This window comes from Marmota marmota, unplaced genomic scaffold, assembly GCF_001458135.2.
Source record: "Marmota marmota marmota unplaced genomic scaffold, marMar, whole genome shotgun sequence".
Lineage (NCBI taxonomy): Eukaryota > Metazoa > Chordata > Mammalia > Rodentia > Sciuridae > Marmota > Marmota marmota.
In genome coordinates, this window is record NW_026000101.1 from 1,833,493 (window position 1) to 1,854,647 (window position 21,155).

General features: G+C 36.1%; 1 protein-coding gene and 1 non-coding gene across 2 annotated transcripts in view; one reads left to right on the forward strand and one right to left on the reverse strand.

The window, feature by feature from the left end:
• Positions 1–1,044: 1,044 nt before the first annotated feature.
• Positions 1,045–21,155, reverse strand: part of Hsdl2 (hydroxysteroid dehydrogenase like 2) — a 62,028-nt gene continuing 41,917 nt past the window's right edge. Inside the window, exons 9-11 of the mRNA XM_015492198.2 lie at positions 15,137–15,286; positions 11,420–11,548; positions 1,045–1,926 (exon numbers count right to left, since the gene is read on the reverse strand). Coding sequence (XP_015347684.1) covers positions 1,814–1,926; positions 11,420–11,548; positions 15,137–15,286 — 392 coding nt within the window. The 3' untranslated portion in view covers positions 1,045–1,813. The remainder of the gene's footprint in view (positions 1,927–11,419; positions 11,549–15,136; positions 15,287–21,155) is intronic.
• LOC125610718 lies at positions 7,870–7,974 on the forward strand. Its single transcript, XR_007340719.1, has one exon. It is a non-coding gene; the product is annotated as a U6 spliceosomal RNA (small nuclear RNA).

A 21,155-nucleotide genomic window follows, 5' to 3' on the forward strand; every position in this document is an offset into this window, starting at 1 on the left:
ATTTATCAAGGACTACGGGCATTATGTCCTAGACTTTCTGAGGGAGTTATGAATTGGCTGGTTTAAAGACAATACTTGCAAAAGGGGAGAATTTATTTACAGAACTCTGGTATTGACTATTAAGTTTTATCGTGGCCAGCAGCTGTGGGATATGTTGGGTTTTGGGTCACTGGGATGAGGGAAAAGTTGGTTATATCACAAACTACCACACAGGGAGAGGAAGTTTTAACTAGGTCAAAGATGACAGGGTACAACTGGGTTCCAGATAACTTATATCAGGCCTAAAAATGGGTATCTAAGCAGCAACTGTATTAAATTAATGACACTGCCCCAATGCTATGACACTGTTTGTCAGCTTTTCATCACTGTGACCAAAATGCCTGACAAGAACAAGTTAGAGAAGGAAAAGTTTATTATGGCTTATGGTTTCAGAGATTCAATTCATGGTTGGTCAACTCCATTGCTGTGAGCCTGAGGTGAGGTAGAACGTCATAGAAGAAAGGTATGGCAGAAGAAAACTGCTCAGCCCATGGCAGCTGAGAAACAGGAAGAGCAAGGAGCCAGGGACAAAATGTAACCCTCAAAGGCACACCCCGGTGACCTACTTCCTCCAACCACAACCACACCCCACCTGCCCACAGTTACCATCACATAGCCCAACCAAATTATCAATCCATCAAATGGACTGATCCACTGGTGAGGTTATAGCTCTCATAATCTACAATCATTTCACCTCTGAACATTCCTGCATTGCCTAACACCTGAGCTTTTCTAGGGACTTTTAAAGATCCAAACCATAAGAAACATGGATGAACCTTAAAAACATACTAAGGAAAAATTAGTCACAAAAGGTCCTACATGATTCCATTTATATGAAATATCCAGATCAGGCAAATCAATAGCAAAAGAAAGTAGGGTTTGTTTGGGTTTTTTTTAACATATCTTAAATAGAATACATACTGCAATTAGTTGAATTACATTAATATTTTCCTGAAGATTACTATATCTGAAAAGCTAGTTAACAAAATGAAAAACTTTATTCCATTAGCTTTTACAAGCAGTATTTATTAAGCAGTTTACTTGTGTGAAAAGCAGATATTTTCTATAAAATAAGCTTATAAAAATCCAAAACATTAAGATTTACATTAGTATACAATCCAAAATTTAAAATCTTAACACAAATTAGCTTCAATTTATATCAGAAGAAAATTGATCATTAAAATGGTCAATTTTACTGCTTTATCCTGATTGGTTGTTCATAATATGTACTTTTTTTTTCTTACTAGAAGACAATGAAAGAGATATAAGGCTCAGAGGAAAACCCCTCAAAATATAGAAAACAGAATGTCTTGGAAATCTACTTAGTGAAGTCTATATTTGATTGGCTACCTGGTTTTGTTTTGTTTTGATTTTTAAGTAGCTATACCATTTTCGTACTTTTTGGTTTTTTTTCAGCACTGGCAATTGCACCCAGGTAATGTTCTACCACTGAGCTATATCTGCAACCCTTTTTTATTTTGGGACAGCCTCTTGCTAAATTGCCCAGGCTAGCCTCAAACTTATGGTCCTCCTGCTTCAGCCTCCCAAGTCACTGGGATTATAGGCATGAGCCATTGCACCATTAGGCTGGCGCTTTCAATTCGATTTTGAGTCTTATAGAATCTATTTTTTTCCAGAATAGACATGCACATTTTTAACATACAATAGGGAAGACAACAACATTAGATTTTTAATTGTTGAGGTTTGTTTTTTTTTTTTTGTTTTTTTTTTTTTACTTTTTAAGCATAGCCGTCAACATTTTTGTTCTTTGCCATCACAGTCTGGAATTCATCTGATTCATTAGTTTCTCCAATTTGATTGCTAGGGCCATGTTTCCTTTAATCTTCAATTTTCCTGACATGAATGCCACTGTTGGTTTTAGTTTTCCTAAAATGAGAAAATAAGAGAGGTAAGCAACTATTTAGTGCCCTTAGGGATGTATCACTTCAAGAATATGAATCATAAAAAGACTCTCTTTGAGTTCTAAAACTCTCAGAAGCATAGAAATTTCTATTACAGCATTTTATATCAGTATCTAGGGAATTTCAATTCCTAGATTTATATGTTAACAAAATCCTATAACACAAGAGGTAATGTAAAAAATATCAACAATCAGCAAAGATTATGGCAAAAAGCTGAAGATGGAATATTTAAACATCCTCTAGTAGTTCTACAATAAAAGAAACATGGTGGGGCTGGGATTGTAGCTCAGTGATAGAGGACTCGCCTGGCATGCATGATGCTCTGGGTTCAATCCTCAGCACCACATATAAATAAATAAAAAATAAAGTCCATCAACAACACCAACAAAAAAGAAGTAAAAGAAACAGAGTCCAAGTAAATTCTGGTAAACAAATACTATCATTGTTTAATTTTCCAATCTATTATAGTTTATTACACTTTTAGCCTTTTCAAAGTTTAAATTCGGGTAATTAAATAGTGTAAATGCATAAAATATTTTAAGTGACCATTAAATATAATGTATGGACACAGAAGTATGTGCTAATATTATTTCAATACTAGAAATAGAAATGCCACAGTATTAAAAAAATGTGAGTGTTAAAACACATGAACAAAGGGATAAACCGTAGCTAATAAAGAAGATAACAAATATTAGCTCTGTGGAGAGAAGGAGCTATCTTTTTTTGTGGGGGATGGGGACGGGATACTGGGGATTGAACTCAGGAGCACTCAACCACTAAGCCAGATCCCCAGCCCTATTTTGTATTTTATTTAAAGACAGGGTCTCACTGAATTGCTTAGGGCCTCGCCTTTGCTGAGGCTGGCTTTGAACACGCAATCCTCCTGCCTCAGTCTCTGGAGCCACTGGGATTACAAGTGTGCACCACTGCACCCGGCTAGGAGCTTTGTTTTTTATCTGCTATTTTATTCCAGTGTCACTCACAGTCTGGCATACAGTGGAATTCATGAAAAGAACTGAGGCTCAGGAGAGGATTTTGACTTGCCCAAGGTCACATATTGTGTATGTAGAACTCATTTATGATTTCCTGCCTTATTGTATGCCAGTTTATATGTTGCTCATATGTCCTAGAAGGCACACTACATGTCCATACATTAGTTGCTCACCCCACCCTCCACCCAGGTACCACATACAGTGTACAGGTTAATGTATTTTGTACATCAATTAGTAGACGCCTTTAAATTATTCTAAATAAGGGTTACAAACCCTCATAAATTGGTTACAGATGGAAAGAATCAAGTCCCCTTCTTTTTTGAGCTGTGCCTCTCTAAAAGAAAATGTTAAAACATCTAAACTTATAAGTAATAGAAAGAATAACACGACTTACATGGAAGATACTGGAGGGTCTTTATTCTTTGAAGAAACAAGAACAGCCCCTCCAAAAACTTACAAACTCTACCATCTGGGCAACTGTGCTCACTGCTCTGCCACTCTATAATATAGTGAAATCTATCAGTATATAACACAGCTTCCAATCAGCTTTATAAAGCTTTGTCCATAGATGAATGGATATCATGAGACAAAAGAAAAAAAAAAGCAAAAACATGGATAAAGGGAACTTAAAGAGGAAGGATGCATGTGCAGAAGAAAGAAAACTAAAACAAGCAAAGGAGACCAGAAGCACAGGAAAGATGGAAAAAAAAGAGGCGGGGATGAACAAAGGAAGGGGAAAGAGGGAGGGCAAAGAGAAAACCAAAGATAGTAAGAGACGGGAAGAGGTGAGTGGAGCAGAGTGAGGAAGAGAAAGGAGGCAGCCAAAAAAGAAAACCATTGGAAAACAAAAGTGAGGTCTTGAAAATTAAAGTTTTGATTCTTAGTATTAAAATGCAATAGAAAGTAAGTTGATCTCCTGGAAAGTAAAATAAGTTATACAATAGAAGAAAATGATGATCATTTCAAGGACCCAAGCACCCAGGAGAATCACAGAAAAAAAGACCGGGCCACCTTGAATCACTGTGAAATTTTGGAACACCACAAAGATGAATCTGATTCACTTTCAGAAAGGGCAAGATTAAGAACAAGAATAGGATCAAATTCTCAACTGTAATCTTAGAAGATGGGAGTCAAAGCTTCAAAATTCTAAGAGAAAGTGAATTTCAACTCAGATGTCTCTACCCGGCCAATCAATCAAAAGATTGTTAGTAGAATAAAAATAGCTTCAGAGACATATAAAAAGTACCTCAAACATATCCTCTCACATAGCTAGAGGAGAACATGTGTCGCCATAATAAAAAAATGTAAACCTAAGAAAGAAGACACGAAATCCTGGAAATAAATTCAATGTTGAGGAGTTAACTGAACTTCTAAGACAACAGCTGTGGAGCAGCTTGTAGATCTACAGTCAGACTGGAACATGAAGACAAAGGGCTCCAGGAAAAAGTAGCCTGAAGGACAGTCTGACACATCTGACAACAGAGCAACTGCATCAAGTAGTTGTGAGGGGGAAAGCCCTGGGAAGATCATAGGAAGGCTTTGCTAAGTAGGTATGTGTCCCTCCAAATTCCGTATCCTGAAGCCCCAACACCAGTGGGACGGTGTCAGGAGGTGGGGTCTGTGGGAGTTAATTAGGTTTAGATGAACATTTGAGGGTAGAAATTCCATGAGAGAATTAGTGCCCTTATATAAAGGGGCAACAATTCAGTAGCATTTAAATAGTCACAACATTGTACACAACCACTGTATCTTCCTAGTTCCAAAACATCTTCTTTATCCCAAAAGGAAACCCTATATGGATTTCACATCAGTAATTCCTTCTCTCTCCAGACCCTGACAAATACCAATTAACTATTTCCAGAGACTTACCTACTCTAGATATTTTATACAAAGGATTCACACAACATGAGATCTTTAGTGTTTCACTTCTTTCACTTAGTGTAATGTTTTCAAGGTTCATCCATGTTGGATGAACTTCCTTTTTATGGTTGAAGGTTATTCCATTGTATATAGTGTATACATAGCACAAGTTGTTCATTCATCTGTTGATGGACATTCGGGTTGTTCCACCTTTTGGTTACTGTGAATGGAACCTTTGTGAGCAACACATGTGCCTTTATTTATTTATTTATCGAGTGTCTATTTTCAAATCTTTTTAAGAGTAGAAATACTGAGCCACATGTTGATTATATATTTAGCTTTACCTACACATTTACAGGTTTAACTAAACCCATATATCTTAAGGTCAATTGATCTTCAACAAGAGTGCCAAGACCATTCAATGAGGGAAAGAACTGCCTATTCAATGGTTTTGGGATAAGTGGATATGATATCAAAAGAATGAAACCACTGGAAGCTACTGGAAAATGTGTATCAAACCATATACAAATTTAATTCAAAATGGATTGTAGACTTAAGTCAGAGTTAAAACTAAAAATTCTTAGAAGAAAATTTAGTGGTAAATATTTAACCTTGAGTTTGGCAAAGATTCTTAAATATGACACAAAAAGCATAAGCAACAAAAGAAAAAATATATAAACTGGTATCTATCAAAATAAAAACTTTAGCTAGGTGTGGTTGGTTGTACATGCCTATTAATTCCAACTACTCAGAAGACTGAGGCAGACGGATCACAAATTCAAAATCATCCTGGGAACTTAGCAAGATCCTATCTCAAAAAATAAAATAAAAGGGCTAGGATACAGTTGAGTGGCACAGCACTAGCCACTCAACTCATGTAGAAAGCCCTAGGTTCAATCCCCAGCACTGCTAATAAATAAATAAAAATTTAAAAATATTTGCTTCAAAATATTCATCAAAAAGTGAAAAGATGGGCTAGGGTTGTAGCTTAGTGGTAGAGAGCTTGCCTAGTATATGTGAGGCCCTGGGTTCAAGCACCCGCCCCCAACCTGGGAGGCAGAAACAAATACACAAATAAAGGGCTACATTTCCAATCCTAAGCCTGCCTACCCTGCCTTTCTGCAAAAGCACAATAAAGGCTCTTGCTCACATTTAAAAAGAAAAAAAAAAGAAAGTGAAAAAAACTACAAAAAATGGGAGAAAGTATTTGCAAATCACACTTTTGTAAATATACAAAGAATTCTTAAAACTCAATAACAAAAAGATAAATAACCTGGGCTGGGATGTAGCTTGGTAGTAAAGTGCTTGCCTAGCATGTGCAAGACCTTAGGTTCAATACCCAGCACCATAAAAAGAAAAGAAACAAGATGACAACCCAATTTAAAGATGAAGATCAGAGAAGAAGAAAGTTATACATATGACCAATAAACACATGAAAAAATGGAAAACGTTAGGTATTATTAGGTACTATGTAAATGCAAATCAAAACTACCAGATGCAACTTCATATCCATTAGGATGGCAATAACAAAATAAATAAATAAATAAACAAAAACCCTATAAAATTAAAAAATAATAGGTACTGATGAGGGCAAGGGTATGAAGAAACAGAAACCCTTATGCATTGCTAATGGAAATGTAAATAATGCAGCCCCTTTGAAAAACAGTTTGGCAATTCTTTGAAAACGTAAATGTAGAATTACTATATGACCCAGCAATTCCACTTTGGGGAAGAGACCTATCACAAATGTCCACACAGAAACTTGCCTATGAATGTTTGTAGGAGCATTATTCCTAACAAACAGCTAATTGTCTGTCTGCAGATGAATGGATAAACAATGGAATTTTACTCAGCCATAAAAAGAAATGAAGTGCTGATGCATGCTACAGCTTGGATGAACCTCAAAAACATTATGCTAGGTGAGAGAAGCCAGATGCAAAAGATCACATATGATTCTATTTATATGAAATAGCCACAAAATGTAAATCAGTAGAGAAAGAAAGCAGATTAGTGGTTGCCAGGAGGAGGCAGGAATGGGTAGTGATTACTTAATGGTTCAAGGTGTCTTCTGGGGTGGTGAAGAAGTCCTGAAACTACAGAAGTGGTGGTAGCATTGTTAATGCTTTAAATGTCATGGATCATTTCAAAATGGTTGTTTGCACGTTTGAATTTCACTTCCTTGAAATTCAAATAGAGAGATTGAAGTACTAAAATATGCTACCTCAAGGATGAAACCTGAAAACATTGTAAAACTAAGTGAAAGAGATCAGTCACAAAAGATCCCATATTAAGTAATCCTATTCATATCTAGGGAAAGAAAGTTGATTAGTGGTTGTTTAGAGCTAGAGGTGGGAATAGAGAGATAGGGTATGAGGTGTTTTTTGGTTTTTTTGTTTTGTTTTTTTTGGTGATGAAAGTGTTCAAAAAGCAACTGTGACAAACCACTGAATTATAAATCTTTAAATGGGTGAAATGTGTGAGTATATGAATTACACCTTGATGAAGACATTAAAATCAAAGCTATTGACATATAACAAGATACTGAATTAGTAATTAAAAATCTTCCCACAAAATCTGAGCTCCAAATGGCTTCACAAATTAATTTACAGGATACTAAATCAATACACAAAAATTAATTATATTTATGTGCATCAGGAACAGGTAATTCAAAAATAAAATTAACAAAACAATTCCATACACAATAACATAAAAAAGAATAAAATGCTTAGGGGAAACAACAACCATACTGGAAAAAATCATATCAAAGACTTTATCAAATCAAAACACTTTTGTAATATAAAATATACTACTATGAAAATGAAAAGACAAACCACAGACTGGGAAAGAGTATTTGATAAGGAACATATATCCAGAATTTATAAATACTCCTACCACTGAAAATAAAAAGACAATCTTGATTTCTTCTAATTCAATAATAAAAAGAACTCAATTTAGAAAGGAGCAAACTGTAAGGATAGTTCACCAAATATACTATAAAACATTGGAAAGGATGTTCAACATAATTATTAAGGTTATCCAAGTTAAATGTAAGTTAATGCTCCCTTCGGCAGCACATATATAAAATTGGAATGATACAGAGAAGATTAGCATGGCTCCTGCACTGGGATGACATGCAAATTTGTGAAGTGTTCCATATTTAACAAATAAAAATAAAAAACCCATATGACATACTACTACATACCTACTGAAATGCGTATAATAAAAAAGATAATCATAAGTGTTGGTGAGAGGGGGGCTGGGGTCATGTGACTCAGTGGTAGAGCACTTGCCTAGCACATATGAGGCCCTGGGTTCCATCCGCAGCACCACATAAAAATAAACAAATAAAATAAAGGTATTGTGTCCAACTACAACTAAAAAATAAATATTAGAGAAAAAAAAAGTGTTGGTGAGAATGTGGAGAAATTGGAACCTTCATACACTGTTGTTAGAAATGTAACAATGGTGCAGCCACTTTACCAGTTTGGTTGTTTTTTTTTCTTTATTATTTTTTTTAATAACTTTGTTTATTTTTTAGGTGGTGCTGAGGATTGAACCTAGTGCCTCACACAGGCTGGCAGGTGCTCTACTACTGAGCTACAACCCCAGCCCTTGGTTGTTTCTTAAAAAGTTAAATCAACTTACCATATTACCCAATGAAATTCACCAAAGAGGAATGAAAATATACATCCATACAAATACATGTATGATGATATTCAGAGTAGCAATATTCATAACAACCAAAAACTTGAAACAATTCAAATATCCATCAGCTGGTTAAGGGTATAAACAGTGTGAGGATAGAGATAGAGCTCTACAACAGAATGCTTTGCACCCATAAGAAGGAAGTGAACTGCTGAGACATGCTACAACACAGATGGCTGACTCTCAAAAGCCTTATGCTAAGTGAAAGAAGCCAGGTGCAAAAGACTTCAAACTTTCTGATTCCATTTATACAAAATATCTGTAGAGACAGAGAACAATAGTGTTTGGCTGGCTGAGGGCGGGGTGGAGTACAGTGGAAATAGGTGACAACTTCAAAGATGATTTTTTTTGGTATAAGGAAAATATTGTTAAATTATGTTGTGGTAATGTTTGACCAACTCTAGAAATTTACTAAAAATCATGTAAAATGATGGATTTTATAGTATGTACATATAACTGATAATGATGAATTTTATAGTATGTAATTTTATACTTCAACAATACTATTTTTTAAAACTTTGAAAAATAGCTATTAAGTACAATACACTCCCTTCCTCCCTAACTCCCTCCCTCCCTCCTTTCTTCCTTCCCTTCCCTCCCTCCCTTCCTTCCTTCCTTCCCAGAGACTGAACCCAAGGCCATTCAACAACTGAGCCACATCCCCAGCCTTTTTTTATATTTTCTTTTGAGACAGGATCTCACTAAGTTATTTACAGCCTCACTAAGTTTCTGAGGCTAGCTTTGAACTCGAAATCCTCCTATCTCAGCCTCCCAAGCCTCTGGAATTATAGGTGTGCACCACCTCACCTGGCACAAACACATTTCCTTCCTTCCTTCCTCCCTCCTTCCTTCCTTTAAGAGACAGTCTCTCTCTCTGTTGCCCAAGCTAATCTCAAACTCCTGGGCTTAAATGATTCTCCTGGCTCAGCCTCCCTAGTAGCTGGAACTACAGGCACATACCACTATGCCTTGCTAAAATTTATTTCTATCTTATTGATTTACCACACAGTGGCCTCTGCTGGCCAAAAGAAGAGATTGTGATAATTTGTTTACTAGCTGCTTTAAGTTTTTATATTCATAATGTATCTACTATACAAAAAGGCATAGAAATGTCTATAGTTTCTAAAAGTAGAATTCATAGGCTGTAAGGTCTAAATTGTACCCATTTAAAGAAAAGCAGATGAGATCAATAGATAAGAATGAAAGAGCAAACTCACTTGCTCCCAGTTGAAACCATTGCTACAAAATACATCTCATAATAACTTACATCTTTTGAAAAATATTCAAAGGCTGGCCTACCTCTCCTAGTCAATGCAAGAGCACATTCACAGAAATACATAAGCGAAAAGCCCATTATTTCTAGTTTATGCTATGTAAGGACAGGTAAATTAAAGAAGCCATTGATTCACCTTTGAAGATCATCAGAGCACAATAATTAAAAGAATGAGTTTTGGGGAGTTAGCTTGGATTCAAATCCTGTGTCCAACATTTATCACTCCCTATCTTGGGCTTGTTATTTAATTCATCAAAGTCTCAGTCTCTATCTTCATAAAATGAAGAATATATTTTATCTCAAAGGACAGTAATTATTGGATATAATTACTGTCATTTCAGTTTACAAGTTGACAATAAATTTTTAAATGATCTTTAAGTTTAAAAAATATTCGTAAGATCCATATTCACTAAAAATTTATCAAATACTTTTGTGTCCAAAACATGTTTAAGCTCTATGAAGAAAGTATTTAAAACCCTAAACACACACTAAACTATTTAAAATGAATAAAGAGATAACCATTAATACTGAAAGATGCTCTATAATGCACAATGTGAAGATTACCAAACAGTAGTACAATCTTATTTTTCAGTAGTATCATCTTGTTTTTATAAGCATACATTATATTATATACATTCACATGCACACACACAAATATATATATGTATGATGCTACACTAAATTAATTGATGGTCATTTTTCAGTGGTGTAATAAAAAATAATTGTTTTCTTTTTTCTTAAGCATATTTTCTTATTTTTGTATGTTTAACCCTACTACAAGGAATGGGGAAAGTTAAATAAATCTTGATCATAAAGACATCAGATTGGCTCAAACTGAATGCAGGCCACTGGCATCCTTGATTAGAATTGGAAAGCAAGACTTAGAGGGTTCAGGATACACTGTGATCCTACTTGTCAAGATTAAAACAGAACAAAATATGCATAACATTTATAATTCATTATATGAAAGACTTTGGAATATTATAATACCTTAGTTTAAAGTGCTGCTAACACTTTAGAATTTGTTAATGAACGTACCAATTGGAATAGAGTTCTAAGAATAGAAAACAGAACAAATTATCCTTTATTTTTTTCTGACATTGTTAGAAGTAAAAGGACAGACAGAAAATCATGCAAAAGGTTCCTGAGTTGGGGGTTCCACAGAAAGCAGTGCCGCTGGGCCATGGCAGAGGGCTGGCATTTTCTTATTGCAACAGCTGGCAAGACTAAAAGCATGACCCACTCTCAATAAATGAACTGCTACTGAATATGACATCTCCAGTAACCATGGCATTATTGGAAATATCCTAATCCAGCTATCAGAATGAAGCACACCTAGGAGTCTGTCTGAACTCTCCCTGTTTCTAACATTATATCTTATATTAGCTTCTCAGTCAAAAAAAAAAAAAAATTCTGCCATCTATTTTCCGTTTGTTGAGTAAGACAGAAGTGACCATAGGGGCAACAGTAAGAATAGCCTTCCCCAAACTATGCTCTTCAACATAAATCGTGGCTGAGATTCCAAAACAAACATTAATGAGTCTTGATTCTTTGGAAAAGAATATCGTAAAATAACAGAACTAAATTCTCCATGAACAACAAGCGAACTAACAAAATTGAAAACTTACCTGAAAACATTTTGACAAAATCATCAGTGGACATACTCATCACCACATCTGCCTTATCAGAGGGCTCTCCATGTCCAACATTCCCACCCCTGTTTTTCAAATCCAGAAACCATGTGCCACCATCTTCACCTATATAGAGATTAATATATAAAAATAAACAATTATTATGATTAGAATAATCTTCCAAAATGCTATTTCCTGGATTAAAATTCTCTGGCCTCTAATAATCAAACAGCAAATATTTATTGAGCACTTATTTTGTTTCAAGGTGCTAGGTTCCAAAGAGCCTTCAATAAGATAAGAGAAACACTGTTCTCTGGGCTGGGGCAAGGGCTCAGTGGTAGAGCGCTTGCCTAGCATGTGTGAGGCACTAGGTTCGATCCTCAGCACCACATATAAATAAATAAAGGTCTATCAACAACTAGTAAAATGTTAAAAAAAAAAAAAACCCACTGTTCTCACAATAAGAGAGGAAATGGAAGGTGATGTATGAACATACGAATAAAAAAAGAACCGGGATTACTAAGTACCAGTAACAGGAGAGAATGGGAAGTTATTATTTCAAGAGTATAGAACTTCAGTTTGGGATGATGATAAAGTTTTGGAGATGGTTGTAAAACAATGTGAATGTAACTGTACTCTTGAAAGGAATTAGCAACTTTTATTTGTATTTTACCATAATAACAAAAAATTGATTTAGCTGAGTATATAGCTCAGTGGTAGAAGGGCTCACCTAGCATGCTCAAGACCATGGTTCAATCCCCGACACCCAACACACCTAGGGGGGAAAAAAAGCACTAGGGCCAGGAAAGCCCAGTTGAAGCTGAACTTTGAAAGTTAAGTAAGAATTAGTTAGTTGGACAGGGAAGAGGGAAAATACCTCAGGCAATGAAAACAGGATATGTAAAACAAAAACAAAACCATCAACAGAATTAAGTGGGCAGGATCCCAGAGGCTCAGGAGGCTGAGGCAGGAGGGTCACACTTTCAAAGCCAGCCTCAGTAACTTAGTGGAGTCTCTAAGAAACTCAGACAGACCCTGTCTCTAAATAAAATATAAAAAAGGACTGGGGATGTGGCTCAGTGGTTAAGTGCCAGTGCCCCTGAGTTCAATCCCCAATACAAAAACAAGGAGGGCATGAAGCATGTGTGAGGAACTAGACCTGAAAACAGTACAGTAGGACTGGAGGACAATGGCATCAGACTCACTCATAAGGCACTCTCGGTGGGGGACACAGTGAGCCACGTAAAGGATTTAGTAACTTCATCCCTCATCCTTTGTCACCACGGAAGGAAAATGACACAATAAGGTTTGCATCTTAAATAGCTCACCCTACCTTCAGTGCAGGTGATACATTAGAAAGGGATGAAGAGGATGGAGAAGACTAGTAAGGACATTGGTGGGATCATTTGTGAGCTTGAAGGTGATCCCTGGATCAGGATCGTGGCCATGGGGATGAGGACAAATGGGCATATTTGAGAGAAATTTTCAAAGCAGAACCTCAAAGCCAGAAAACGGACCAAGTATGCAGAAGAAAAGGTGGGCCGTGTGCACAGGATTGATCTGCTAGTTTTCTGGCTTGGGAACTTGGGCAAAAATGGGTGTTGGGTTTACTGAGAAAGGACTAATTAGAAGAACAGCAAATGCAGGTATTGGAAATATTGTGTTGTTTTGAACATTTTCAGATAGAGGTATATTTGGGACAGCCAAATAAAAATGTCAAATGAAGGACTGGGATTGTGGCTCAGCGATAGTGGGCTCGCTCAGCATGTGCGAGGCCCTGGGTTTGATCCTCAGCACCACATAAAAATAAATAATAAATAAAATAAAGGTATTGTGTCCAACTACAACATTAAAAAAAAAAGTCAAATGAAATCCGACTAAGCTAGAAATGTAAATATATGACTAATCAGTTCATATGGTCATTGAAACCAGGGGATGATTGGAGTTTCCTCAAACAAATCTTTATAGAGTATAAGGAGTGCTAAGATAGCGACCTAAAGGATACAGTGTTAAGGGAAGGATAGAGGAGAAGCATCTAGCAAAGGAGATGGGGAATAAAACCAAGGAAAGGGGGCATTTCCAGAAGGAAGGAGTAGTCAACAGCCTCGGAAGCTGCAGTGTGGTCACAGGTAGGATTGACAAATGCCCACTGGTGGCATGAATGTCCATCCAGGTCCCTGGTGAAAGTCAAGTCTATGGAATAGGGAGGGATAAATGATATGAGAGCAGTGTCCAGAATGTGAGTTGCAGATGAAAGTAAGTTTGGCTCTGAAAGGGAGAGAAAGGGTGTGTGGTTTGTTACTGCTGCTATGCTCTGTTTTAAAGACAGAATAGGCTTGGAAACATTAAAATATCACTGGGAAGGAGGCTGCAGGATGAGCAGGTTGAAGAAGGCATGATGAACAACATAATTCCTGAGATGGACAGAGAAAACAAGACCTAGAATTTTGCTACTGAAAGTGACATTCATGAGGTGTAATACTGTCACCACCTGTCAGAAATCACAATCTTAGACTCTACCCCAGACCAACTGGATCAGATTCTGCATTTGAGTAAGACTCTAGGCACTCAGGATAGTACAGACATTAAAGATGGAGGGATGTGCTCCATTATACAGGAGGGAAGGAGGAACCTATAATGGTTAATTTATATCTGATGGTAGGAAGTGGAGCAATTTCTGTCTGTAGCCTTCTGAAAGGGTTTAAAATAGTTGCTGTGGAAAATAAGGCAGTGGCTGAAAACAGAATTCTGAGGTGCTACTTGAAGAAGTATTACTTGAGGTACCATTTGAAGAGGGACACTGATGAACTTCTACTGGTGCAGATCTGATTTTTTTTTTTCCCCTTTTCTTCAACAGGGCTTAGCAGTCTTGATGCAACTATGAAGCCCTCCGATAGTTTGATGATTCAACTGAGACTACAGGGCCTTTGACAGATAACAACATGAAGACAAAGGGTCTGGGACAAGTTTAGGACACAGGCTAGAGAGTGACTGAAGCAATGAACCATGGATTCCAAGGACAAAAAGGAAGTGAAAACACAAAGGCAAGAATATGTTAAATAGGGCTGGGGATGTAGCTCAAGCAGTAGCATGCTCGCCTGGCATGCATGCGGCCTGGGTTCGATCCTCAGCACCACATACAAACAAAGATGTTGTGTCCGCCAAAAACTGAAAAATAAATATAAAAAAAAAATTCTCTCTCTCTCTTTAAAAAAAAAAGAATATGTTAAATAACCCAGGAGACACGGAATGCAAAAGTTTCTGTAATGGAACTGTGGTAGTTACTTCTTAAGACTACCATTAACCTGTGTTAATTTTACTATGTGGAAAAGAAAAACATTAAGAGGTTTTAAAAAGCTGACTATACTCAGACTGATCTGAGTAATATCAAAGATAAAAATACTAAATTGCCCACGATTGATAAATTATTGCACTGCACTCCCTGTCATGATGCATAGGCCTCTCAGCATAGAATTTCTTCTCCATTATCAAGATGTTATTTAACACTGGAAGTATATGTAATAAAACTATTTTGCATGCATCCATATTCATTGATCTTAGCTTAGAAATCAACAGTATTCTTGAATGTCTACATTCAAGCATCTTAAATACAGTCAAGTATTCAGGTTATCACTATTGTAGACTGATTTTCTTCCAAAAGAAACATTCCACCTTGTTTCATAATAGCCTCAGATTATCCAACACAGTCCTTACCTGAGAGTTCAAACTGATAGATTGCTTGTGTGGCTTTAACCACATCATCACTGAGAGAGTCCTTAACAATTCTAAATGTTTCTTCCACAGCTCCAAAATGTGCTTTTGACTGTGGCTGTGGCTTCTCTTCTTTGGCTTCAGGAACAGCACCTGCAGAATATTATTCATGTAAATGGCCTTAAAGCCACACACAAGATTAATTAGTAAGCAAGAGAGACATGCTACCAAATAGACCTGTTTGACCAAATAACTTTAAACACATTAAGTAGCATATAAAAGTATAAATCAAAGTGATAGAATAGCAGCCAAACATATGAGTTATAACTATGAATGTAGTAGCTTATACTCTCTAAGGAAAGGGCTGACTTTCAGAACAGGTTATAAAAAACAAAACAAAGTGGCCTGGGGTTGTGGCTCAGCGGTAGAGCACTCGACTACCACATGCAAGGCGATGGGTTCGATTCTCAGCACCACAAAAATAAATAAATAAATAAAGGCATTGTGTCCAACTACAACTAAAAAAAAAAAAATTAACAAAACAAAAAAACCTACTACTAAACAATACAATGTTTATAATAAACAGACCTAAACAAAACTACTGGAGTTTTAGGGGTCATAATTAATCACTTTTTAATATTCTCTTTGAGTTTTTAAAAAATATTTCTAGTTGTCCATGGATCTTCATTTTATTTATTTATTTATTTATTTGCAGTGCTGAGGATGAACCCCTCTACCACTGGGCCACAACCCCAGCCCTATTTGAATATTAAAACCAAATGAGAAAAAAAGACCTTGAAGTCAGAAAAATGAAGATCAAAATACCAACTATGGAATTATTGGAGTTAAAGTGGAGATTGTAGCTTTAATCATCAGCCAAGTGAACTTTGCAATCACTTTCCCTCTACATTAAATTTATTCACCCCATCCCTTTATCCATGGATTGAACTTGCTGCATCCTCCCATTAGGGGTTAGAAATGTTGTGGGCAGGGCTGGGGATGTGGCTCAAGCGGTAGCGCGCTCGCCTGGCATGCGTGCGGCCCAGGTTCGATCCTCAGCACCACGTACAAATAAAGATGTTGTGTCCGCGGAAAACTAAAAAATAAATATAAAAAAATTTTCTCTCTCTCTCTCTTTAAAAAAAAAAAAAAAAATGTTGTGGGCAGAGCTTATGTGAACACCAAAGACAGCCTGCTCAGAAGGGTCAGAACAAGGCAAGGTCACTTTCTTCTCCCCATCTCACTGGCTCAGGCTAGTGCCTCCCACTAGACAAAAAGGGAGGTCAAACTGTCAATCTGGTGATGGCTCCCCTGCCTGCAAACACGAGGCTGGAGGAATAGAGACTCACCTATAAGACTTGCATCACTTAACCAACTGCTTAAAACAACTCGGCATATGATTAGCCAGGGGAGAAGGCACAGTTGATAGGACTGTTCTGCTCCCACATCATGGTGCTGTCCCCCAATGAGTTCCTTTTTTTTTTTTCCCCTCCTGGAATCACTTAGAGGAAATTTAGTAGTTGCCCTCAGATACAGGTAAGAACATTTCATTAATTAACTCCAAGGGAAAACTGACCTCTAGGCTAAAAATAAAATTCCCCATCTATTTCCTCATAAATTATACCCTGCCATCTTATCCAGGACAACTCATAAAAGTTATGAAATGATGTCTAACTGACAGCATAAAGATACTGCATAAGTATACCAAATGTAAGTTACCTTCCATTATAATGCTTTCAAAGACAAATATAAAATTCTTCTTCTCTTTAAAGTTCAAGTCCAAGCAAAAATTAAAGATAAAATCCTTAAGATTCAATTAAGCAAATGAGATAGACTACTCTTTTTTCTTTTAGTCAGTTTTATAATTGTTTTTAAATTCACTACAATGTACTCTTTCATTGCCTGCTTCCAGGTCAAATAACTTCTAGTGCTTCTTATGGCATGGCACTGCTTTTTACTAACATACAACATAGATATAAAGAGAGAGATTGTAAGTATACAGCTAATAACTTATCAGATGGCAAAAGCCCTTAGTCGTCACCATCTAGGTGAAGAAGCAGGATATTAAAGGTACCCAAAAGCCCAATCCATGCCCTCTCCTCTGAATGGTTGATACCATTCAGTTTGCCTTATTTTTACCTTCCAAAAAATGAAAACAATCACATAGTTTCTATTCTTTTATGCCGGTCAATCCTTTCAAACCCTTCCAAAAATAAAGAGAAGGGAATACTTCCTAATTCGTTTTGTTGAGGCCATTGTTATCATGAGGCCAAACCAAAACAGGAAAACTGTCTACTGAAGACAGACATTACACAAACAGGTAACACATGTACACTTAGATGAAATTAGGTCAAGAAGAGACAGGTATTATTATTTTAAAAAGCAAGAACTGGGATAGGATAGATTATTTTAGACAAGGTGGCGGCCAGTCTAGATTGAATTAAATTACAAAAGGTTGAATATGTGAATACACACATGCTTACCCTACAATTTGAAACACAACATCTTGTCAATAGTTCAGAGTACATTTGAAAAGTAACCTTCAGCCCAATGATTTACTTAATACTTTATAACCTTCATAATGTGTACTATGTACAATGTCTTTTCCCAGTATATCCTTGAAAATAAATTACTTTTCAAATATACTTTAGTGTAAGTGGATGAGGTATACTGCTATAAGGTACTATTATTTAGAAACCAGGTTAAAAATTGAGGCATGTATTCCAATATTTATTTATTTGTTTGTTTATTGATTGATTGATTGACTGTGGTACTGGGGATGGAGCCCAAGGCTTTTGCACATGGTAGGCAAGCTATATCCTAAGCGTTATATTCCAATATCAATAGTGCACTGACACAGATAAGTATACATTGACATTAGATGTATGACTCTAGAAGAATATTTGGTAAAATGTATCAGAAGCCTTAAAATGTCTTTCCTTTTGCCTAATTACCCACTTTTTGTGACTTAAGAACAAAAACTTATGTGGTAACATTTATAAAATGAAACAATTACAAACCACTAAAATAATATATTCAGGGCTGGGGTTGTGGCTCAGAGAGATAGTGCTTGCCTCACATGAGTGAGGCACTGGGTTCCCTCAGCACCACATAAAAATAAAAAATAAAGATATTGCATCCACCTATATAACTAAAAAAAAAAATATTAAAAAATAATATATTTGGGCTGGGGATGTGGCTCAAGCGGTAGCGCGCTCGCCTGGCATGCGTGCGGCCCAGGTTCGAGCCTCAGCACCACATACAAAGAAAGATGTTATGTCTGCCGAAAACTAAAAAATAAATAAATTAAAAAAATAAAAATAAAAAAATAATATATTCATGTGATATAATGCTAAGTTGTCATTTCAACAAGTTACTTCTGAAGACATGGAAAATATTCACAACATAATTATAAGTAAAAAAAAAAGAGTATATATAATTGAATATAAAATGATCCAATCTGGTGAAATATTCATTTGTGGGTATGAATTTTACATCTGTAAAGAAAAAAAGGTGATAAGAAGAACATAAATCCAAAAACAAAGCAACATTTACATTTAGGAGGTGGATTACAGGTAATTTTAAAATTTTTCTTCAAGCTTCTCATACTTTTCTATACTTGTCTATACTTCCATACTAAGACTAATTTTAAATGCTATTAAAATTGAAAGAAGTACACAAAATCTAGTGGACATATCCAAAATTATATTAAAGAGCTAAATGCACAGTCAAAACTAAAAGGAATAAAAATAAAGACATTGACATATACATTTCTGAATGGTGAATTGGGGGTAAAGATAAATTATATCAATAGTTATTATTTAAAAAATATTCTTAAAATTGTATTTTAAAGCAATACAATTAAAAATAAAATTTTAAGTCTGGTGTTTTGGAGAAAAAAAACATTAAGATACAATAAACTCAGCAATTTTCTGGCAAACAATCAAAAAAATGAGAAAAAGAGAAAAGGGAAAATTAAACATGGATTTTTTTAAGTTAATACTACATTTCAACTCTTAAGTAAATTTTAAACCTTAAATGGATAACTGGCTTTTTATTTTTGAAAAGCTGGTAACTGGGGGTAGGCTCAATAATGGAGCACTTACCAGAGCATGAGGCCCTGGGTTGAATCCCCAGCATCACAGAAATAATTTTAAAAAATTTAAGGCAGCACAGTGACGCATACCTGTAATCCCAGCAACTCAGGAGGCTGAGGCAGGAGAATTGCAAGTTTGAGGCCAGCCTCAGCAACTTAGGGAGTCCCTATCTCTAAATAAAATACAAAATAGGGCTGGGGATGTGGCTCAGTGGTAAAGCATCTCTGGGTCCAATCCCCAGTAAACATCCAAAATTAAAGAGCTGGTAATTGAATGAGAAAATAAAAAGTTTGTTCAAAGAAATAACTTTTTACAAAGTCCCAGTGATTTAGCAGGTGAGATATTTCAACCATTCAGAGAAAACAGCACAGAAAAAGAAAGTTACCCCATTCATTTACCATATTCAAAATGTAACCAACTTGTTACTCTAAAGAGTACAGACATAAAACTTTTTGGATTAAAACAACAAAATTCTCCTTCTTTCTCTTTTGTGTTCTGCAGATTGAACACTGAGCGTCTCACATGGTAATAAACACATATTGAACCACTGAGTTACACCCCAAACCAAACAAAAAAAATCCATCTTACATCATGTAACACCCTACTTATGGGTAAAATCTAAAGATTTTCCCATTAAAATTAAGAATAAAGTAAGAATAGCTAAAATAAATATTTTCAATGAACCTCCTTGAAGTTCAAGTCAGTATAGTTAGACAAAAGCAGAAATAACTAGAAAAGGCATATATATAAATAGTAAGTTTGAGCACTCAGAAAATTCAAGATAATTAACTCAGTGATAATTACTACAACCAATATTTAGAGAGTGCTTACCATATCAAATGCAGAATATAATGTACCACCACACTTGATCCTCACAGTGTTTACAAAAGGAAAGCAAGAGATTAGAAAACTGCCAGGCATGGTGGCGCACACCTATAATCTCAGCGACTCCAGAGACTGAGGCTGGAGGATCGAAAGTTCAAAGTCAGCCTCAGCAACTTAGTGAGTCCCTAAGAAACTCAGTGAGGCTCTGTCTCTAGACAAAAAATTTTAAAAGCTGGGAATGTAGCTCAGTGGTAGAGTGTCTGCTTAGCGTGCACAAGCCTGTGGGCTCAAGCTATTGGGTTCAATCCTCAGCAAGACAGGAGAAAGAAAAAAAATGAATTAAAATAAGAAGTGAGAAAGGTTTTAAAATGACAACTGGAGTTATACCAGCAACTTGAACTCAGACAGTCTGACTCCAGATCCTGTAATGTTGTCCACAGAGTAATACTTCCTCCACATTTCCTTTCACATCTAACTATCTAATTTGTATAAAGCCAACATAAAGGACAAGCATTGATCCAAGATCTGAACTCACCAGAACTGGCCCAAGCAGAGACTGCCAAAGCAAGGGTAGCAAAGACACAGGCTTCCTTCATGTTTCCATGGGCAGGGAATGTGTTTAGTTTTAGTAGTTACACCAGAGAGAAGAGCATTTGTCATATAAATAACTGCTGGAACCCCTCCCTTACTGGTGAGTGACTACTCAAGGTGATTTGTATATTAATCAAGATATATCATCTGTACTGTCAGGTGCCAAAGATATTTCAGGAAAAACTTGAGTTTAGCACTGAAAGACATTTTCAAGAGATAAGCTGTATTATTTATCACCTGGAACATTTAGACATATGCATAATGACTTGGCATGAAAGAATAAAACATCAGAAGGAAAACCAAACCTGTAAAGTATTTGAAATGTGCAGTCAGCAGACTGTAAACATGTAAGCTGGAATGCAAGTCACTTACAGCAATTCAGTAACTTAAAAAGAAAAAGACATATGAATGACTAGCAGCCTCCTAATACAGCCTCTCCTAACTTCACTCTAAATAAATATAAATAATGTGCTAAAAAAGCGGGGGGGGGGGGGCTGGCTAGGATATAG